The sequence below is a fragment of the Protomyctophum parallelum genome (assembly GCF_964188405.1).
Source record: "Protomyctophum parallelum genome assembly, chromosome: 4".
Taxonomy (NCBI): Eukaryota; Metazoa; Chordata; class Actinopteri; order Myctophiformes; family Myctophidae; genus Protomyctophum; species Protomyctophum parallelum.
In genome coordinates, this window is record NC_139700.1 from 46,094,439 (window position 1) to 46,118,559 (window position 24,121).

Sequence of the window (24,121 nt, forward strand, 5' to 3'; positions counted from 1 at the left end):
ATTAACATTTTGTGCTTTAGGCATAACATACCATACCATAACATACCATAACATAACATAACATAACATAACATAACATAACATAACATAACATAACATAACATAACATAACATAACATAACATAACATAACATAACATAACATAACATAACTGCATGCATTAGAATTTATGCCTAAAACATAAAATAGTGGTTCTCATGTTTTTTCAGGTCAAGGACCCCCAAACGTATTTGGCTGTGAAAACAAGACTTCTACTTCGACTAACAGATTAACAGACTATACATTGCATTGCACCTGTTGATACATTTTGAATAACCCATTTATAGGACTATTCCGATTCCAAAAACGCCTTCTAAATACTGACCTGAACTTTTCAGAAAATGTCAAATATTAACCCAGAATGGGAGTAACATAAACATATGAGTATACGTCTTCCATCACTGCTGTTCAGTGTTCACCGGGGCTCATTTGTTCGGTCCGACGGAGCATTGGTCCGAACGGCAACCTATACCTCAAACCCTCACCCTAACCTCCCGCAGGGCAGCACACCTAAACCTATAACCCTCTCCCGACCCCCAACGCACCTCGGACCAATGCTCCTTCGAACCAATGCTCCGTCGATGGACCATAGCATGCCTCCCGTGTTCACCAGCCCCTCTGTGTGTCCCTCCATCGTCTCCAGGAGAATGCACGTCCTTCCCCAGCTGGAAGCAGAAACCACCATGAATATCACCGTCACCGACAACACCGAGCCCATCAGCCGAACTGTGACCCCGGCTGCACCCGGATACTCGTACCCTATCAGCTTCCAGGTACTATCCCATACCCTATCAGCTTCTAGGGATGGGTCTGATTAATCGATTATCGTTGATAGGACCCGAAATCGATTATGAAAATTAATAATCGATAATCGGTTTTTTTTTTTTTTCCAGTTTTTTTTAAATGAAAATCTGTTGGAAAGGCAATATTGTCATCCAAACAGGACAGGGCTATAGGCCTACCAAAGTGTGCCTGGGATGTGTCTGTGTAGCTGCATGACTGAGAGGAGTGTGAGTGGAGATTGATTCCAATCAAGATACAGGTTTGGAGGATTTAGCAGGTGTTGGGAATTTACCTAATCAGGCCTAGGCTGGGGTTGCTATGGTGATCAATTGGATCAACAGTGGTCCAGGGACCACCAGTGGTCCTCATTTAAAAGATGGAGTTAGTAACCAAATGGACCCTATTTAACTCAAGAGTTACAATTATTATTAATCAACTACATCAGGGGTTCCCAAACTTTTTTGACTTAGGTACCCCTTGGGGGGAAGATTTTTATTTATTTGTAGGGTTCATAAAAAAAAAAAAAAAAAAAGGAAATTAAAAAAAAAAAGCCCCCCCCCCCCCCCCAAAAAAAAAAAAAAACGATGAATCGATTAATCGTTATCTTCTCCAGGTACTATCCCATACCCGTACCCTATCAGCTTCCAGGTACTATCCCATAGCCCTACCCTATCAGCTTCCAGGTACTGCCCATACCTGTACCCAAGGCCCCAGTGAAGCTCTCCAACGTTGAGTTTGGGACATGTGGAGCGTTGTCCCAACGTGGGGGGTGCCATACATTTGGCTGCTTTGAGATATACATGGTCCAAAATCCAAACCTTTTAGCTCAAGACCCAAAAGAGAAATTGGACGTTTTCCCAAATAGACCAAATATTACGTAAAATACAACAATTCCTATAGACAAGAAGTCTGTTTTGGACACCTGTTTGTGTCACCCCTAAGTTCCAGGTATATTGGTGACAGGTTATAGTGTCAGAGGTGGTTCTAAATCATACTGTTATGACTCGAGTGTGGTGCTGCTGTGACCCAAAAGCACAACCAGGAAAGGCAAAGCAGAGTAAAGCCCCCTCGGGCGGATCTTTTATTCACAAAAACAGAGGGCAGTGAGAGGCCAGGGATCCGTTATGCTGCTCCACAGAGCTCAGGTCGTGGAAACTGGAGAAGAGAAGGTTGAGTCAGTGGCAGGTTTCACAGAAGAGAATACAAATGGCTATAGCTCTAAATACTGAGAACCTATAAGTCTGGCTGTCTAACAGTGTTGTTTTCGTCGACTAAAACTAAGACGAAAAATGCTCGTCGACTAGACTAAAATGTTAGGAAGGGACTAGTGCACAAGAGATCCAGTATAAGTCATTTTACACTTGCATGCTGAAAATAGCTGATCTACAAGCTCACAGCGCGTCGAGCTTGTAGATCGGCTATTTTCAGCAAGTGTAAAAAAACACTCATTACGACGGCATCAAGGCCCGCCAAAATACATTAGTCGACTAAATCAACTGTAGATTTAGTCGACTAAAAGCTTATGACATTCAGTCGACTAAAACTAGACTAACACTAAGACATTCCAGGTGACTACAATGTGAGGAAAACTAAATGAAGTTTCAGTCCAAAGACTATATGACTAAACACTGCTGTCTATTTTCAATTCAATTCAATTCAATTTTATTATAGTGTCAAATCACAACGAGTTGTCTCAAGACACTTTACAACCAACAAAGATCCACCCAGAGCAAGCAATATTGCGAATTTGCGACAGTGGCAACGAAAAACTCCCCTTTTAGGAGGGGAGAAAAGAACGTCAGGCAGAACCAGACTCTGGGGTGGGCGGCCATCTGCCTCGACCGTGTCGGGGGGGGGGGGGGGGGGGTAGAGGGAGAGAGAGAGAGATAGACAGAGAGAAATAGACAGAAATAGACAGGTGGGCTCCGTGGAGGGGTCTGGTCCACATCTGGTCCACATCTGGTCGAGCTCTGTGAGGCCGGGTCCAGGTCACACTTCTGGTGGGCTCCATGAAGAGGCCTGATCCACGGTCACGCTCATTCAGTCAGTTGGGGGTTAGTATTAGAGGTCCACAGAACTGCGACGGGGAGGACGAAAAGAGACTCCGGGGAGAGATTCCCCGGATGTTGGATTAGTGGCAGGCCTTACTGGAGCCTATATAGTGTATATTACAAGTACTGCTGGGAGACAGACCCACACAACAATGTACGACCATGGTATCCAGCCAGACTTGGAGACAACTCTAGCTATAGGCTTTGTCGTAGAGAAAGGTTTTCAACCTAGTCTTGAATGTGCAGAGCGTGTCAGCCCCACGGACCGAAGCCGGGAGAAGGTTCCACAGCTGAGGTGCCTGGGACCTAAACGCCCTGCCTCCTATTGTAACTTTTGATATTTTTGGAACAGTAAGCATTTTTGCATACTGTAGACGCACTGGTGTTCTATTTGGTTTGTAAGGATCAATGAGATCTTTGAGATATTGTGGTGCCTGACCATTGAGAGCTTTGTAGGTAAGAAGAAGAATTTTGAACTCTATTCTGTGTTTGACAGGGAGCCAGTGTAGAGAGGCCAGTGAAGGAGTGATATGGTCTCTTCTTCTGGTACCTGTCAGCACACGCGCCGCAGCATTTTGAACTAGCTGTAGGCTTTTCAGAGACTTACCTGGGCAGCCTGATAATAGCGAGTTGCAGTAGTCCAGCCTTGAGGTAACAAATGCGTGGACAAGTTTTTCTGCGTCTATTTTGGATAGGATGTGCCTAACCTTTGCAATATTTCGCAGGTGAAAAAAGGCAGTCTTTGAGATTTGTTTGATGTGCGATTTGAAAGACATATCTTGATCAAAGGTAACTCCCAGATTCTTTACAGTGGCCTTGGAGGCCAGGGTAATGCCATCTAGAGAAAAGTTCTCATCGGCTAGCTTGTCTCTTAGGGGCTTAGGGCCGATCACGATAATTTCCGTTTTGTCAGAGTTGAGGAGTAGGTAATTACGGCTCATCCAACTCTTTATGTCTTTAAGACAAGCTTGAAGTTTGACTAATTGATCCGTTTCGTTCGGTTTCATCGATAGATATAATTGAGTGTCGTCCGCGTAACAATGGAAATGTATAGAGTGTTCCCTGATGATGTTGCCCAGAGGGAGCATATATAAGGAGAAAAGTATTGGTCCAAGCACAGAGCCTTGTGGGACTCCGTATTTGACCTTTTCACGTGTTGAGGAGCCATCATTGACATCTACAAACTGAAATCGATCAGACAGATAGGACTCGAACCATTTCAGTGCGGCACCCCTGATGCCAACCAGATGCTCCAGTCTCTGTAGCAGAATGTGGTGGTCAATAGTGTCAAATGCAGCACTAAGGTCCAGCAACACCAGTACGGAGAGGAGGTTATTATCTGCTGCAGTCAGGAGGTCATTTGTAACTCTCAGCAGTGCCGTCTCAGTGCTATGGTTAGCTCTGAAGCCTGACTGAAAGCCTTCTAATAAATTGTTGTTATGTAGAAAGTCACATAACTGTTTGGCGACTGCTTTCTCGAGAATTTTGGAGAGAAATGGTAGGTTCGATATAGGTCTATAGTTAGCTAGAATGCCTGCATCAAGAGTAGGCTTTTTGAGTAGAGGTTTGATTACCGCTACCTTAAAAGATTGTGGCACGTAGCCTGTCACCAAGGACATATTGATCATATTGAGTAGGCATGTACCAACCGGAGGCAGGACCTCTTTGAGTAATCTAGTCGGAACTGGATCCAGGGTACATGTCGTTGGTTTTGAGCAAGATATCATTGAAGTGAAATCAGAGAGCTCGATTGGAGAGAAACTATCCATATATATATTTGGGTGTGCGGCCATCTCTGAGACCACCATATTTGGAGGCAGTCCAGTGGGAGCCGAGAGTAGTTGTAGATCAATTTGATCTCTGATAGTTTCTATTTTGCCACTGAAGAACCTCATGAAATCGCTACTATTGAGAGTTGTAGGAATACGTGGATCAGTGGAATCGCGGCTTTTTGTCAGTTTTGCCAAAGTATCAAAAAGAAACTTTGGGTTACTTTTGTTTTCCTCTATTAGGGATGAATAATAGGTGGCTCTGGCCGTGTCGAGAGCCTTTTTGTATATTTTGAGGCTATTCTGCCAGACTATACATGATTCTTTCTGTTTGGTTGAGCGCCATTTTTTTTCAAGTTTGCGAGACGTTCGCTTGAGGTTTCTAGTTTCCGAGTTGTACCATGGGGCTAGCCTTTGTTGCTTTATTACCTTCCTTTTCAGGGGAGCAACAGAGTCTAGCGTATTTTGAAATGAGCATGTGACACTATCAACAAGTTGATCGAGTTGAGGAGGACTATATGTGTGGAGGTCCTCTATTTTGTTGAAGTATACTGAGTTGATGGCTGATGGAACTATCTCCTTGAATTTATTTACAGCGCTCTCAGATATACTTCTGCCAAGGACATTTTTGTCCAGTGGCGTATAGTCGATCAATGTAAAATCGAAGGTGATCAAATAATGATCAGAGAGGTCACGATTTTCTGGAAAAACTGTGAGGTGCTCTATTTTGATACCATAGACCAGAATGAGGTCTAGGGTATGGTTGAGAATGTGAGTAGGTTTGTCTACACACTGAGAGAAACCGATTGAATCAATCAATGAGACGAACGCTCTATTCAGGCTATCAGTTCCTATGTCCGCGTGAATATTTAGATCACCAATTAAGATGATTTTATTAGACTCGAGGACTAGACTTGATAGAAATTCAGAAAACTCGGATAGAAATTGTGTGTAGGCGCCGGGGGGGCGGTACACTGTAATGACTATCAGCGGCTGTATTGATTTCCAGCTTGGGTGTGAAAGGTTGAGAATCAAGCTTTCAAATGATTTGTATGTAGCTCTAGCTCTAGGACTAATTGTTAGGCTTGAATTGAAGATGGCAGCAACTCCACCTCCAACTTTACCATTGTCTCTAGGTATTTGTGCATTGGTGTGACTTGGTGGGGTGGCAGTATTTAAACTGACATATTCTTGCTCACCCAGCCACGTTTCCGTCAGACAAAATAGATCAAGACAATTGTCTGATATGATTTCATTTACTAATGTTCCTTTTTTGCGTAGAGATCTAATATTTAGAAATCCACATTTGATATTTGTATTTTGTGGTACTACTGTATTGGTTTTGATTTGTATCAAGTTTGTATGTACAGCTCCTATTTCCTTTTGTTTTTGTTTGTGCAGCCTATATGGTTTGTTCAGCCTGTACAGAGACTGTATAGTTTGTATAGTTCTGATTTGTAGGACAGGTGGGGTAGGTGGCTGCACTAGAGGAAGCACAGAGAGCTGTGTAGGACTGCAACTCTGCTTCCTGGTCCCAACTCTGGGTGGTCATAAGGTATCTATAAAATCGTCCATATTTCTAGAGATGAGCTTTGCACCGTCCCAAGTTGGATGTATGCCGTCTCTCTCTATCAGACCAGTATTCCCCTCAAAGGTTTTATAGTTATTTATAAAGCTCACGTTATTATCTGGACACCACCTAGACAACCAGCGGTTGAGTTGGCGCATACGGCTAAACATGTCATCATTAATCATGTTTGGCAGGGGACCAGAGAAAATTACGGAGTCCGACATTGTCTTTGCGTATGTGCAAACTGACTCAATATTTATCTTCGTAATCTCAGATTTCCGAAGTCGAGTGTCGTTGCCCCCGCAATGAATTACAATCCTATCATAGCGATTACATTTACTTTTAGCAATAAGTTTCAGATTTGATTCGATGTCGCCCGCTCTGGCCCCGGGGATGCATTTGACTATAGTTCCTGGAGTCTTTAATTTCACGTTTCTCATTATAGAACTACCGATAACCAGAGTTGTGTTCTTAATGACACGCCGCCGCTTGTGTTGCGGGGGTTGCGGGCCATCAAGTGGACCTGAAATCTCACTGTCAGACTCAACGGGTATATCAGTGAGTGGGGAAAAATTGTTTGAAACGTGAAGTGGTTGGTGTCCCGTGTGCTTTTGTTTACTTCCACGCTTTCGACCAGTAGCAGCCACCTTGGCCCAGCCGTCCTGTTTTTGCGAGCCCCGACCAGTCGCGGTCGATGGCGTTGAGATGCCACTCGACCGTGAATGGTGGTGGGCTCCCCGTGGTTGTGTGTGAGCTCGGGCTAGGCTAACGTTTGCACCGCTAGCTAGAATTGACTCCAACTCGCTGAGCCTCGCCTCCAGTACCGCAAACATGCTGCACTTGTTACACATGTCCGAAGCAACAAAGGCGTCAGGGCTGTAACTGTGCATATTGCATACGGCGCAGGAGAGAGGGCTGGAGCGAGAGGGAAATCCACCGGGAGGGAAGGGGTGGTGTCGGCGGACAGCCATCACAATCGCCCGGCTAATGCCGACAGAAGGGGACGGTCGCCCCGCCAAACAGCCAACCCGAGTAGCGATAAGATCGCCACAGAGTAGGATAGTTAACAGTGACAGTGTGTGTCTGAATCACAGCAGCGCAATACAATAATGTTTGGTGTTTGTCCCGTTCGTGCTGCTGACAACAATACAGCCGCCAGACAGCATACAGGCAACACAGGAAATGACGCAACAGGCTTACCGTCTGCGAAAAGGGTCCGAAAATCCTAGACATGTCTAGACATTACCAACCTGGACTGGTGAGGAACTGGCACAGATGTCCCTCAGGTGTGGAGATATAGGAAGCTGGGGAACACCTGCGTTGAGGTGTGCTGTGAAGTGCTCACGGGACCCTCTAGTGGCGCTGACTGGCACAGAGTAATCACAGCACATGGATTGTGGAGGTGATGGAGAGCGAACCGTAACACAATTAAGCAATATTACACGAGAGGGTGTGGTTTAACTTCAGTGATGCTTGCGGAACTCGACTACGTCTCGTTCCTGACCGCATCCCTGTCGTGGCAATAATCACGTTAAACCACACCCTCTTGTGTAATATCGCATGACAACAGTTACCCTCGCAGTTAAAATCGCTGATTAGGTGTGGAGTGGTGCTCGTTTGAACCACGGCTAGAAGGCTGTTTCAACCAATCGAAACGACCCGTTGTATAATCCTATGTATTCATCCCATCCAGGTATCGGTGACGGGATTCCTCATGCTGGAGATGGTGCTGGGCCTGAGCTCCAACCTGACGGTGCTGGCTCTGTACTGCATGAAGTCCAACCTCATCAGCTCCGTCAGCAACGTGGTCACCATGAACCTGCACGTTCTGGACGTGGTGGTCTGCACCTGTTGCATCCCCCTCACCATCACCGTGGTCCTGCTCTCCATAAAGGTTATTATTATTATTATTAACCCATTTAGACCTGAGGACGATTCTACAAATGCCTTCTAAGTCCTGACAGTTTTCTGAAAAACCTCATGTTTCTATGTCAGTGGTTCTCAAACATTTTCATTTCAAGGACCCCCAAAGATAATATGTAATTGGCCGCCGACCCCCATCTGAAAATATGTTGTTCCAGGGACCCCACACTAACCTGACGCTGCCAGATGGGGGCGGTATTGGGTAACCATGTTCCCCAACACAGCACTCATCTGGGATCTCTCAGGGAGTTGAGCTGACACAAATCTGTTCCGTACCGAACCAATCAGCGTGAGCTAAGGGCGGGATATGTGCGAAACCGGATGTGAAGCTATATAGACACGTCAATATGATTGGTTGTGTTTGCACGCCCACACGGTGATAGACAGACGGTCCCATCCAATCATCTACCAAGTATCTTGAAAAAAAAGGAACAGCCCCGTCATCGAATTTGCTTCCGCGATCCCAGATCCCAATAAGCTGTGAAACAAATTTGTGTAGCAAGCTTCTTGGATCTGGCAGCGTCAGGTTACCCCACACCCCCCAGAAGTAAAGATATGAGTTAAAAACGTTCGCTATGAAAGAATATATATAAGTTTGCGCAAACATTTTCACGATAAAAAAAAGGCAGATCTACAAGCTTTTAGCGCGGCACTCGCGCTATGAGCTTGTAGGTCTGCTATTTTCCAATAGCTAAAGCATAACATAATGCTTGAAACACCAAAAGGGGTTCCCGCCCTGAATGGTTAACCTAATGGTAATCAAGACTATCAGATGTATTTTATCCAGTCTGACATTCATTGCTTATTCTTATTCTTATTACGTATCTAGTCTTGGTCTCATGGTCCCTATAGTCACTGTAAATCTGCGTGCATACTTCCCATACTTGTAACAAGGGAAAGTAGGACACACTTAGACTTAAGTGCCTTGCAGAGTCGAACGTAATCGAGGGTGAGAGAAATGTCTCCCTTGCGTTGCGTTAGTTACTATAGGGCCCTTACTAGGGGCGGAGGGGGGGGAGGGAGCTCAAAAGCCCTCTCTCTTTCATTAGCTCTCTCTCTCTGTTTCTGGCACAACAGCGCCCCTACTGGTACGAATAGTCATACTGGTGCTCATTAACGTCACATAGGCGGGTGAACAACGGGAACACGGACATTGCTGTTCCTTGGAGTGGTTGCACCACTCAAAAAACAGAAAAATGTGCGTGTGGGGCCCACAGGGATTGCTTGTCCCAGGGCCCATCATTTGGTGCTATACACCCCTGAACATGGCTATACAGGGTCAGCACTTTTTCATATTTTTGGTGAATATGTGGAGAAGTACAGGCTTTGTGTGCAGGTTTCCGGTGACTATACAGAGACCAAGACTATAGATACAAGTAAATGTCAGAGTCTCAGACTTTTATTTTAGTTTAGTTTAGTTTATTCGCACAATAAAACAGTACAAAAAAGGTAACATCAATAAAAGAGAAGTGTGTGCAGGTTAGATGATATTTGACTCAGATCAAATATGATTTGGAGGAAACCTCACATCTCCATGTTTGAGGTTTTAGCTTTTTTTGGCATAAACCAGTGCATTTGAACACCCTTTACGTCTGTGTGTTGGTTCGAAAATATTGAACCAATGGAAAGTAGTAAAAAGTGCTTTGGACAAAACCTCTTAACTCCATTGGACCCTCAAAATGTCTGCTAAAGCAACTACAGTAACTCCACCACCTCTCCCCCTCACATGGAAGTAATTGACAATATATAAAGTTACAACACCATCTTTGATGTTTTAAAAAATATAAGGTTTTCTCAATTTCCTGAAAAATGTATATTTTTTATTTCCTGCCGACAGCAGAGATTATGGTCTTGATCCAAGGCTATACCTCCAATCATCACTGTGGTGCACAAGCTGCTATAGTCCATCGAGGTTTATTTCAATTCATTAACTTCGTTTGGTCTCATAGCATACTCTTCTGCCCCCTGCTGGCAGGGCGACACGGCGCTGGTCTGCTGCTTCCACGAGGCCTGCGTGTCCTTCACCAGCGTGGCGACCGCCGTCAACCTGCTCGCCATCACGCTGGACCGCTACGACATCTCCGTCAAACCCGCCAACCGGGTGCTGACCATGGGCCGCGCCCTCAGCCTGCTGGCCGCCATCTGGCTGCTCAGTCTGGTCAGCTTCCTGGTGCCCTTCATGGAGGTGAGGATCGGGCGATGACGTCAGTGTCATGGTTTTTGTCGACTAAAAACTATAGGGCCTCGCAAACGTGACGCGAGGTTATTAACGCAGGCGTTGTCGCCTGGATCAACACACAGGTCTCCTCCAGGTCTGTTGAAGAGGGGCGCGACAACGCCAAGCGTAAAGCTAAACAGAATCCAGGCCCTTATGACAAACAAAATGTTCGTCGACTTCCTTTTTTTCACTGACTAAAATTAAGACTAAATATACTGACAATTTCGTCAACACATAAAAACTAAAGTGTTAGGAAGTGACTAGTGGACAAAAGATCCAGTATAAGTCATCTTACACTTGCTTTGAATGCTGAAAATAGCAGATCTACAAGCTCACCACTTGTGAGCTTGTAGATCGGCTATTTTCAGCAAGTATAAAATCAGCCATTACGACGGCATCAAGGCCCGCCAAAATGCATTTTAGTCGACTAAATCAACTGTAGATTTAGTCGACTAAAACTAGACTAACACTAAAACATCCCAGGTGACTAAAATGTGACTGAAACTAAATGAAGTTTCATTCCAAAGACTATGACTAAACTAAAATAGAAATTTGCTGCCAAAAACAACACTGGGCGACATGCCTGTCGGGCAGCAACCTCTTATCTCCATTATTCATATTTGAACTTTTTTTCTCGTAAATTAATAATGCCCTATACTTCATACATGGGCAACTGGTGGTCCGTTGGCCACATGCGGCCCCCCACCTTCACTTAACCCATTCTGACCTGAGATCAGATTCTAAAAATGTCTATTACATCCTGACAGTTTCATTATTAATGCAGGTTAATATCAGAATACTGATATATTATTGATTTCAGCTGTTATACAATTCAAAACATGCAAACATGGCCCGCTTTCGTATGTCCAATGTGTTTGGATTTGGTTCATAAAGTTGACATAACTATAACTAAATTAATTTGAAATTAAATGAAAAGGTTATTTTTCAGGATTCCAATGAAAAAGAATAATGGCCCCATTTATTTTCAGGAATTCAATTCAAATATAGCAAAAAATAGTTACAGCCTGTAACAGTCTGGATTGTTATTTTCTATATGTTTAGCCATCAAGTGTTCATTTTGGGTTTTTTGGAACATTGTTTCCAAATGCCTGTAAGTTACAGGCTTAAATGCCTCCTGCAATGAGGCCCTGGCTCGCCGTTTTCCCCTGTTGTCTCTTTCACTATAGCCTCAATCATACTGAACTGCCACCTGCAGCAATCCTGCTTTTATACAGGTGGGGCAAACCATCCCCCAACCAGCAAGTGGTAAATAATTAACTCAACCACACGGCCATAGCTAAGGACTAAGAGTAATCTGCCACCTCACTATACATTAAAGGAATATTAAATAATCCATTTACATATCACAGGCCCAATTCATTTTAGAGAACCTAACATAAAGACCAAACATGATAGAAACATGAACAAACACCCCTCGATCTACTCCTCCTCTACAGTACTTGGCACCCTCCAATCTGGAGAGGTGTGCCAGCACTGCAGAGGAGAGACAGGTGACAATGACAAACATAATTAAACTTCAGTGTCAATAAATACAAATATAATTAAACATAATTCAAAACTCTTTCAATCATTGTGTGAATTACTAAAAATGTCATTTGTACAATATGAACCGTCACTTCCAATCCAGCTTCCAATCCGGTTTATCGATTGATCAAGTTGACTAGCAGGTCTGTGTGAAGGGCCTTGATATTGGCCCGGTTTCCCAAAGGACACATGGTGTAAGAGGTATGCTGTAGCCCATGCTCAGATGCCCTCTAGGCCGCACACAGAAGCCTGTGAACATAGACACATTCCGTGCATACTGGTAAACATTGGGAGTGGTTGCACCACTCAAAAGAAAATAAAAAAAATGTGTGTTATTTTTGTGTGGAGAGCGAAAGTTTAAGCCACTTTTCCATGTGAAAATGCACGTGCACACGCATTTAGCGGCGTGTGCTTACGTGCGTGCACCCCCTGCTGAACATACTGTACAGCACCCATACTGTAAATATCTTCCCACGGCCATGTAGAAAGCAGGCTTCCATGCCGATGAAATGAACAATTATAATGTAGCCTACTGCATATCGTTCCTGTCAAATTATGTATGAGAGGCAATAGAAATGATTGTTTCCACTTCTATTTTCAGTGTGAAGTATTTTAAGCACATTTTATTGTAACAATAATAACAATAATATGGTTAAGGCTGAGTCCCTCAGGGCTCTGGGTGTCGTTTTGTTTTCTGTTAATTGTAAGGAAATCTTTTGCAGGAAATATAGCAGCTCGGCAAGCTCAAGCTGGAATTGTGATTATTCTTTGCCACCAGTGTTGTTTTTAACAGCAAGTTTTGATTTTAGTCATAGTCTCTTGAATAGTTTTAATTTAGTTGTAGTCACATTTTAGTCACCCGGAATGTTTTAGTGTTAGTCTAGTTTTTAGTCGACTAAATATCCTAAGATTTTAGTCGACTAAATCTACAGTTGATTTAGTCGACTGAAATGTATTTTGTCGGGCCTTGATGCCGTCGTAATGGCTGATTTTACACTTGCTGAAAATCTACAAGCTCGTAGATCGCCCTATTTTCAACCAAGCAACCAAGTGTAAAATGTCTTATACTGGATCTCTTGTCCACTAGTCCCTTCCTAGCATTTTTATGGAGTTAGAACAGTCTCAAAAGGTTCACAGTAAATAACACAGATTTGTAACTCACAAGTTCAGATTTGCAACTCACGTGAGTGAATTTGTGTTTCACATTTGTGTTTTGTATCCACAAGTTCAGATTTGTGTTTTGTATCCGTGTTTCGTATCTGTGTTTCGCATCTGTGTTTTGTATTTGTGTTTTGTATTTGTGTTTTGTATTTGTGTTTTGTATCTGTAATTCGCATCTGTGTTTTGTATCTGTGTTTCGCATCTGTGTTTTGTATTTGCGTTTTGTATCTGTAATTTGCATCTGTGTTTTGTATCCGTGTTTCGCATCTGTGTTTTAAACACAAATAAAAAACACAGATGTGAAACACGGATACAAAACACAGATGCAGATTACAGATACAAAACACAAATACAAAACACAAATACAAAACACAGATGCGAAACACGGATACAAAACACAAATCTGAACTTGTGGATACAAAACACAAATGTGAACCTGTGAGTTCACTCACGTGAGTTGCAAATCTGAACTTGTGAGTTACAAATCTGTGAGACTTTTGAGACTGTTTTTGAGACTCTTCTGACGTTGGGCGTTAACGAACGTCATCATTGGCTGAGGGAATCTGTCAATCATTCTGATTGACAGATTCCTCTGCTAATCAGATCGGTCCGCCTTCAGCCAATCCTATGGCTCCTTACATTGTAAGGGGGGGGGGGGGGGGGCTCCTTTTGCAAGACCCCCCAGTAACTCTGTCATTTCTCAACCGTTTTGGACGGGGGTGGGCTCGTTGGAATCATGTCGACCCCCTGGGGGTGTCTTTGGGGGTCTCAAAGATCGGGGACCCCCAGGGACCCCCTGGGACCCCCCGGGACCCCCAAATGGTAACTGTCATTTCTCAACCGTTTTGAACATGGGTGGGCTCATTTGAATTGTGTCGCCCCCCCTGGGGGCGTCTTTGGGGGTCTCAAGGTTCGGGACCCCCAGGGACCCCCCGGGACCCCCAAATGGTAACTGTCATTTCTCAACCGTTTTGAACGGGGGTGGGCTCATTTGAATTGTGTCGCCCCCCTGGGGGCGTCTTTGGGGGTCTCAAGGTTCGGGACCCCCCGGGACCCCCAAATGGTAACTGTCATTTCTCAACCGTTTTGAACGGGGGTGGGCTCATTTGAATTGTGTCGGCCCCCTGGGGGCGTCTTTGGGGGTCTCAAGGTTCGGGGACCCCCAGGGACCCCCCGGGACCCCCAAATGGTAACTGTCATTTCTCAACCATTTTGGACGGGGATGGGCTCATTAGAATCATGTTGCCCCCCTGGGGGCGTCTTTGGGGGTCTCAAGGTTCGGGGACCCCCAGGGACCCCCGGGACCCCCAAATGGTAACTGTCATTTCTCAACGGTTTTGGATGGGGGTGGGCTCATTTGAATCGTGTCGCCCCCCTGGGGGCGTCTTTGGGGGTCTCAAGGTTCAGGGACCCCCAGGGACCCCCAAATGGTAACTCTGTCATTTCTCTACCGTTTTGGACGGGGGTGGGCTCATTTGAATCGTGTCGCCCCCCTGGGGGCGTCTTTGGGGGTCTCAAGGTTCGGGACCCCCCGGGACCCCCAAATGGTAACTGTCATTTCTCAACCGTTTTGGACGGGGGTGGGCTCATTTACAATTTACAATTTACAATTTAGGCATTTAGCAGACGCTCTTAATCCAGAGCGACTTACATTTAGGCAAGAACAAAAGCATGGGAATACATCACATAAAAGCATTTATCATGAAACATGCGTAAGCTAAGAAGGTAACAGTGGAATATCTATATGATGAAACTATACATACACTATACATAATAAACTATACATATTCACTACTATGCTATACATATGTACTATGGCGTGCTATGACTATATACAATACAATTATAGTGCTGTCTACATAACATGCTATAAGTCTAAGTCAAATGCTATCTAAGCCAACAGAAATTCTATCTAAGGGGTTAGGGTAAGTGCTATGGGCCATGATGGAGTCTGAAAAGGTGGGTTTTCAGGCTACGGCGGAAGATTGGGAGTGATGCTGCAGTTCTGACTGCAATGGGAAGTGCATTCCACAGTTTTGGAGCCAGAAGGGAGAAGAGTTTGGGACGTGTGGAGCGTTGTCCCGGCGTTTTTAGTGAGGGTACTTCCAGTTTCCCTGCGTTGGCTGATCTGAGTGCGCGGGAGGGTTTGTAGGGTTCAATCATACTTGTAAGATATGGGGGAGCCATACCTTTGGTTGCTTTGAATGCCAGCATCAGAGTTTTGTATTCTGTGCGGGCAGCGACCGGGAGCCAGTGGAGGGAGCGGAGCAGGGGGGAGACATGTGAGAATTTTGGCTGGTTGAAGACCAAGCGAGCTGCTGCATTTTGGATCAGCTGGAGAGGCTTAAGTGCACATGCTGGTAGGCCAGTAAGGAGGGAGTTACAATAGTCGAGTTTTGACAAGACTGTTGTCTGGATTAGGAGCTGGGCTGATTCCTGGGTGAGGAACGGTCTAATTCGTCGTATGTTATAGAGTGTGAACCTACATGATCGAGTGACAGCTGTGATGTGAGCTTTGAACGAGAGCTGACTGTCCAGGACAACACCAAGATTCCTGGCTGTTGGGACAGACGTTACCAGGGCGTTGTCTACGGAAATAGTTAGCTCCTGCATAGGGCAGGACTTAGCTGGGAAGAAGAGAAGCTCAGTCTTGTCTGGGTTCAGCTTGAGGTGGTTGGAGGACATCCACTGTGATATGTCAGCCAGGCATGCAGTGATGCGCTCTTCCACCTGAGTGGCAGAGGGGGGGAAGGATAGGAACAGTTGTGTGTCATCGGCGTAGCAGTGATAGGATATATTGTGAGCAGAGATGATAGTGCCAAGGGATTTAGTGTACAGTGAGAAAAGGAGGGGACCAAGTACAGATCCCTGTGGGACCCCAGTTTGGAGGGTTCGGGGGGATGATAGCAGACCTTTCCAGGAAACCTGGTAGGTCCGATCGGTGAGGTAGGAGGAGAACCACTTTAGTGCCGTTCCACCGATGCCTAGCTCCGCTAGGGTTTCTAGGAGCAGCTGGTGGTTCACTGTGTCAAATGCTGCTGATAGGTCTAGGAGAATCAGTACTGCAGAGTGGGAAGCAGCTTGGGCAGCATGTAGTGCTTCTGTGACTGCCAGCAGGGCAGTTTCTGTGGAGTGGGCCTTCTTGAATCCGGACTGGTTGGGATCCAGCAGGTTGTTCTGTGAGAGATGGAGAGAGAGCTGGTTGGAGACGACACGTTCAATTTGAATCCTGTCGCCCCCCTGGGGGCGTCTTTGGGGGTCTCAAGGTTCAGGGACCCCCAGGGACCCCCAAATGGTAACTCTGTCATTTCTCCACCGTTTTGTTAGAGTTGTACTTGAAATGTACTGTAATTCTGCAAACTTAATAAACCAATCAATCAATCATGACTTGAAAAAGAAGTGTGCAAATGCACAGAGACTTTTGTGGCTGGTATATCTGCTGTTAATGGTGTGTTTCGTCTATTTTTGTGTTTACAGTAAAATGTACCTGCTTTGCACTACTGCATGCTTCAATGAGGAATGCTAACAACCGAACCATGCTAGTTAGCTCACACATCGTACGGACTGGTCTAGTTTATTGTAACCACAGTTTACATTAGTGTATGTGTTTATTTCTATTTTTATATAAAAGCAACAAAATACATTTTCGTTGTGGCTTGAGTGTTTATTGCACAGTAATTGAGTAATTGCACAGTTTTGTCGGGTAACGGCGAGCCTTGTCAGAGGGAAATAGCTTGGTTAAATGTCCATATCAAGTGATATCTGAAAAGTGTGTGTGAGAGAGAGAGAGATATAGTAAGAAGAATATGCAGATCAATATAAATGGTTCTCTCTGTCTCCCTCCCATCAATAAAGATCTATCATGAAAATGTCAAGAGTTACCATGTGGGGGTCCCCGAACTTTGAGACCCTCAAAGACACCCCCAGGGGGTCGACATGATTCCAACGAGCCCACCCCCGTCCAAAACGGTTGAGAAATGACAGAGTTACCATTTGGGGGTCCCCAAACCTTGAGACCCCCAAAGACGCCCCCAGGGGGGCGACACGATTCAAATGAGCCCACCCCCGTCCAAAACGGTTGAGAAATGACAGTTACCATTTGGGGGTCCCAGGGGTCCCTGGGGGTCCCCGAACCTTGAGACCCCCAAAGACGCCCCCAGGGGGGCGACACGATTCTAATGAGCCCATCCCCGTCCAAAACGGTTGAGAAATGACAGTTACCATTTGAGGGTCCCGGGGGGGTCCCTGGGGGTCCCCGAACCTTGAGACTCCCAAAGACGCCCCCAGGGGGGCGACACAATTCAAATGAGCCCACCCCCGTTCAAAACGGTTGAGAAATGACAGTTACCATTTGGGGGTCCCGGGGGGTCCCTGGGGGTCCCGAACCTTGAGACCCCCAAAGATGCCCCCAGGGGGGCGACACAATTCAAATGAGCCCACCCCCGTTCAAAACGGTTGAGAAATGACAGTTACCATTTGGGGGTCCCGGGGGGTCCCTGGGGGTCCCGAACCTTGAGACCCCCAAAGACGCCCCCAGGGGGGGCGACACAATTCAAATGAGCCCACCCATGTTCAAAACGGTTGAGAAATGACAGTTACCATTTGGGGGTCCCGGGGGGTCCCAGGGGGTCCCTGGGGGTCCCCGATCTTTGAGACCCCCAAAGACACCCCCAGGGGGTCGACATGATTCCAACGAGCCCACCCCCGTCCAAAACGGTTGAGAAATGACAGAGTTACTGGGGGGTCTTGCAAAAGGAGCCCCCCCCCCCCCCCCCTTACAATGTAAGGAGCCATAGGATTGGCTGAAGGCGGACCGATCTGATTAGCAGAGGAATCTGTCAATCAGAATGATTGACAGATTCCCTCAGCCAATGATGACGTTCGTTAACGCCCAACGTCAGAAGAGTCTCAAAAGTCTCACAGATTTGTAACTCACAAGTTCAGATTTGCAACTCACGTGAGTGAACTCACAGGTTCACATTTGTGTTTTGTATCCACAAGTTCAGATTTGTGTTTTGTATCCGTGTTTCGCATCTGTGTTTTGTATTTGTGTTTTGTATTTGTGTTTTGTATTTGTGTTTTGTATTTGTGTTTTGTATTTGTGTTTTGTATCTGTAATCTGCATCTGTGTTTTGTATCCGTGTTTCACATCTGTGTTTTTTATTTGTGTTTAAAACACAGATGCGAAACACGGATACAAAACACAGATGCAAATTACAGATACAAAACGCAAATACAAAACACAGATGCGAAACACAGATACAAAACACAGATGCGAATTACAGATACAAAACACAAATACAAAACACAAATACAAAACACAAATACAAAACACAGATGCGAAACACAGATACGAAACACGGATACAAAACACAAATCTGAACTTGTGGATACAAAACACAAATGTGAAACACAAATTCACTCACGTGAGTTGCAAATCTGAACTTGTGAGTTACAAATCTGTGTTATTTACTGTGAACCTTTTGAGACTGTTCTAACTCCATACATTTTAGTCTAGTTTTTATTTGGTGACGGAACTTGTCTATTTTAGAGCCGAATAAAAGTCGGTTTGGCTCTGTAGAGGCTACAATTTGACGTCATTTGAGGTTCGGGGGGGGGGGTAGGTACCGTCCTAAAGTCGGCTCTTCGGTGCTACTGAAAATGTCTGACGAGCCGGCACTACAGCACCGAAACAGTAAAATAGGAGGATGAATCAGCCCTTAGTCATCACAGTTTCGTTTTCATTTAGTTTTACTCAGTGTAAAAAAAGCTGTCGACGAAACATTTTTCGTCTTAAGTTTTAGTCGACGAAAACAACACTGTTTGCCACAATAATGGAGACATTATAATCTTCTTCCACATGGTCCCCTTAACCTATAGGTGGGCTTCTACGCCCAGGGGGGCGGGGCCGAGCCCAACCGGACGGTGGCACTCCACGCTAAAAGCCACTACCACACGGAACCGGTCCTCTACTACCACCTGCTGGCCCAGATCCCCATCTTCATCTTCACCGCCGTCGTCATGCTCGTCACCTACTCCAAGATCCTGCAGGTATCTCTTATCCCTTACTACGCGAACGCGGGAAGCAGCTCGTAAATTGCAATAACAACAATTCGAATAAATTACGTACTTTTTAAAGGTTTTTTTTAAGTTCTCCTTTTTTTAAGTGGTTTTTTTAAGGTTGTTTTAAGTTACGTTTTTTTTAATTTTTTTGTGTATGTGTTTTTTTTAAAGTTTTTTTAAAGTTTTTTCTTTTAAAGTTTTTTTTTAAGTACTTTTTTTTTAAGTTAAGTTTGTGTGTGTGTGTGTTTTTTGTGTGTGATACAGCTTCGCCCTCTGGTGGCGGGTGGGTGGTGTTACAGCATGACACACAGACAGACAGACAGACATGTTCTGCTAGGTGCTCAGTGCATTGGCAAAAAACATTTGTTTCTTTTCAAAATGTCACCATTATAATTGGTTTAAAATAAATACAAATTACACGGAGAAGATTGTGTGTGCACATCTCAATGCCTAGATATGTAGGCCAGGTGCTGGATGTCAGGCATCAAGGCAAACATCAAAGAACAGGAAAAAACATCCGCAAACTAGTTTCGAGTTTTTCTTCATCATTTGCCTGATGAAGAGCTAGACGGGGTCGAAACGTTGCATTTTCTTGCCTTTAATAAAGTAAGTCTCAGCTCTAGAAACTAGTGTGCGGGTGTTTTTTCCTCTTCTTTAGACAAATTACATCATTGTCGTGTCTCGAAATATTTCAATTGCCTGGTGGAAACCTTGACGTCCACAACCCGCGATCCAATGGAAGATAGCAAACATAGCCAATCTACAAGCTCACGTTGTGACGCATTGCATTGTGAGTGTGAGCTTGTAGATCGGCTATTTATGTGATGCAGTATGCATTAATTTGCGACAGCACGGAGATACGAGGCCTCTGCCGGCCAGCGACATAGGGTCTGAGCACACTTTAGATTCCGTGCGCGGACAGAAGAAGCTGTGTTTTACGTCATTTCCGAGTTTTTAAACAGCTGGTGGAATCTGGCCGCGTCGGCCAGATTCCACCCGGAAAAGCTGTCGCGTGGGTGGAGCTTCTTTTCATTCCACCAGCTGTCTAAAAACTCGGAAATGACGCAAAACACAGCTTCCTTTGGCCGCGCATGGACGTTCAAATGTACCCAGGCTTGACAGTGTGCTTCGCAACGCGAATAAACTTGCATAGACATCAAAAAAGAGAAAAACCTTCCCAAGGAAGGGACTGCACACTCCAGGGAACAGAGACGGACAACTTTACTGCATCAAACGTATTTATTAGCACCGCGAATAAACGTGCCTCTCTATGCCTCGCAGGCGCTCAACATCCGCATCGGTGCGCGCTTCCACCACCACGCCTCGCAGAAGAAGAAGAATAAGGCGGCGAGCAGGAAAAAGCGACCGTCCATGACCGCCATGACCGCCTCGCAGCACGAGGACGACCCCCACGCCGACGACGACAACGGCGGCAACGGCGACTGCCAGAACGCCACAGACGCCGCCGCCGCCGCCACCGGGGGCGGGGGGGCGGGACGATACCCCGCACTGGGCATGCGCACGTCCGTCTCCGTCATCATCGCCCTGCGGCGCGCCGTCAAGCGGCACCGCGAGAGGCGCGAGCGGCAGAAGAGGGTGTTCCGCATGTCGCTGCTCATCGTGTCCACCTTCCTGCTGTGCTGGTCGCCCCTCACCGTGCTGAACGCCGTCATCCTGGCGACGGGGCCCAGCGACGCCACCGCCCGGCTGCGGCTGGCCTTCCTGGTCATGGCGTACGGCACCACCGTCTTCCACCCGCTGCTCTACGCCTTCACCCGGCAGAAGTTCCAGAAGGTTAATTATTATTGCGCCGCCCCTTCTTATATGGTCTGACCTGCATGATGTGTATATATATATATAGCCTGGAATCCATGGACTGATTCGCTGTACGTTAAACCCATTTAGACCGGAGGACGATTCTATAGAAGTCGTCTAAAATCCTGACAGTTTTCTGAGAACATGTCAAGCAGGCCCACAAATATAATGTAATTGGCCGCCGACCCCCAGAAACAAAGGTTTGAGTTAAAAACGTTTGCTCGGAAAGAATATATATTCAAAGATTTGCATCACATTTTCACGATTTTCCAAATATAGCAGACCTACAAGCTTGTAGATCTGCTATTTTCCAATAGCTAAAGTGTAACATATACTGCTTAAAACACCAAAAGGGGTTCCCGCCCCAAAATGGGTTGTTAAGCTGACTTATTTATTTGTTTTATATTTTCGCTGGGCATGCTTCCTGCCTGAAAGGGGGCATTCTCGGGATTCTGATTGGTCTGTGTAGGGGCGGGGCAGGACCGGAGACGTCCAATGTAAATTTTTGCCACTTTTTTTAGCCACTTAGCCCAGAGGGGCACGGTGGCACAGTTGGTGGCACAGTTGGTAGTGCTGTCGCCTCACAGCTAGAAGGTCCTGGGTCCGATTCCCGCTCGGGGCGCCGTGGGTGCTGGCGGCGTGTTTCCTCCTCCGCGTCATCAGTGCCCATGCCCGAAGGCGGGGTTGGCGAAAGGGCCTTTCTGTGTGGAGTTTGCATGTTCTCCCCGTGTCCCCTAGGGTAGGTACCCTCACAAAAACATGCAGTAATCCTGGTCTCTAAACTGCCTCCCCCTGGCCAGCCGGGGCGCCTGATGGAGGGGAAAGGAACTGGTTGGAATAACGTATTCGTTCCATACGCGCTACGTCCAACCAGGGAAACTCCCCCCTGTCAGGTGGAAAGGAGCAACTTGGACACTCAGGCATGAAGGAAGCATGAGTTAAGTCCGTTGCTCTCCCCAGGTTGGCGGAGGGTGTGTAGAGCCCAGGATCACATTAGATGATTGACACAGGGGTGAAAAATGGGTTACAAAATCGTGGGATAAAATATATATATAAAAAAAAAAAAAAAACTTAGCCCTTCTTTGCTGTGATTCATTGAGCACTATCCAATCATTAATGACGTGCCTAATACGTAACAGGTGACCCTAATTGGAAATCAGGCTCATGACGGCCAGATTGAGAAGCCAAGTGAAAAGGGCCACTGTTGAACGCAGCAAATCAGTCTGGATTCCAGGCTAAATTCCACCTTCTACGTCTTTCACCTTTATGTCTATAACCTCATGTACACACAGGGCTATATCTTATCCCTTATCCCTAAACTAATTTGCAATTTTTTTACTATAAAAAAACCCCTTTAAAATAGTTCGGCTAGTTGAACTATTTTAAAAGATGTTTTTTAAATAGTAAAACATTACAAATTAGTTTAGGGGATAGCCTAAGGGATAAGGGTGGCGCAAGATGGAGCCGACAGTACCTGACTACTTTTTGCACCAATATTATTTTATATTATATAATGTAGGCTACAGAATACAGATGTTTGACTTTTCTTTTGACCTGTTTCTTTCCTATGTTTTATCCTATGCTCTCCCTCTCTCTGCTCCACCCTCCGCCATTCTTTTCTGAAAAAGCATGAACGATAGAGCTTGCACAAAAACTGAATTCCCCCAGTTTTTGAGTGGCGCAACCACTCCTACAACCAGCAATGGCTGTGTTCACCTATGTGTTCATGTGTTCACCTATGTATGTATTAATGAGCACGAGTATGACTGACTACCAGTAGGGGCGCTGTTTGCCAGAAACAGAGAGAGAGAGAGAGAGAGAGAGAGAAGGGAGAGGGGAGTTGCAACACTCAGTTCGGTTAGTTTCTTTGAACCTGTAAACCTGTGACGTGTCAATCAAACTGACTCCCGACTGTGATTCGTTTGGAAGGTTCTGCAGAGCAAGATGAAGAAGAGGGCGGCGTCCATCACAGAGGCGGAGCCTCTGCCCGCCAACGCCGTCATCCACAACTCGTGGATGGACCCCAAGAAGAGGAACAAGACGGTGACGCTGGAAGACGACAACGAGGCCAGGCAGAAATGCCTCTCCTCTGAGGACGCCGAGTGAATAAAGGAGCTGTCATGAAGGAGCAGTGTCCACGTCGGAAAGCCTTTTTTTGAGCCTTGCACTTCTTCGGTGAAGTCGTGCGTTGCGGCCGCTGCGCTGCGCATTTCAGTGGAGGAACACTTTTGCACAAGGTGCACACAAAAAAAACAACCTCCGTGCCAGGTGAAGGAAAGGGGGCGGGGGCACCAAAATACCGGGCCGCCTCATTACCGGTCTCTGTATACCCCGCCCACACAACTGGCGGTGCTATATAGGCGCGTGCCGGCGGCGGCGGCGCTCGATCTTGGCGACCAGCAGACACTCCATGTCCTTTCAGATTGTCCCCCCATGGCTGTCTCCAGACCATGCAGCTCACACCTGGCAACGGTTAAAAGTTCCATGGAGGATATGGACCGCAGGTGAGAGAGAGGAACCCCGGCGACAAATGTATGGAGGACGACTGCTGCTTTGTTGGGGCGCTCATACAGCATGGCACAAAAAAAAGGCCCTGGGTTTAGTATTCACGCAAGAATGCTTTGAATGGGCACTCGTTGTCACATTACATGGGCAGACCGTCATCATAAACGTCGACCTCTACGGTGTCACAGACGGAGGTCAGAGAGTGAAAAGGATGAGGCTGACTTGGGGCACTTAATTATAATGTCAGGCACCCGAAACTGACAAACTAGCCTGGAACTCACCTATGCTTCCTATGGCATATAGGCAGCTCCCGGCAGGATCCGCCGGGAGAAACTGTGTGCAGCTGCTGGACATGAGACTAATTAATGAGAGCGACAGAGAGAGAGAGAGGAGTGTGTGTGTGTGTGTGTGTGTGTGTGTGTGTGTGTGTGTGTGTGTGTGTGTGTGTGTGTACGGGTGTGCATGTGTGCGTCAATTTAACAAAGGTGCAGACGATCGGAAATCAGCAGAGAGTGATCGACGTTTGCGCTACTCTATGCCGAATTGAAGTGGACTCGGACCCAGACTTTTTTTTCTTTCTCCCTGGAAATAAAAGCGTCTGGGTTTTTCGAGGCTACTGACAAACTGACACCGTGTGAGCCAACCAAGGTCAAAGGCAGCAGTGGAAACAGACACACCT

General features: G+C 46.0%; 1 protein-coding gene across 1 annotated transcript; it reads left to right on the forward strand.

The window, feature by feature from the left end:
• Positions 1-686: 686 nt before the first annotated feature.
• On the forward strand, positions 687-23,043 carry LOC310857351 (G-protein coupled receptor 22-like; the record flags this gene model as incomplete). Its single annotated transcript, XM_083762985.1, has 6 exons — positions 687-812; positions 7,906-8,106; positions 10,111-10,320; positions 18,940-19,110; positions 20,404-20,916; positions 22,867-23,043. 6 exons carry the CDS (start codon positions 687-689, stop codon positions 23,041-23,043), a joined length of 1,398 nt encoding a protein of 465 aa, XP_083619111.1.
• Positions 23,044-24,121: the final 1,078 nt, after the last annotated feature.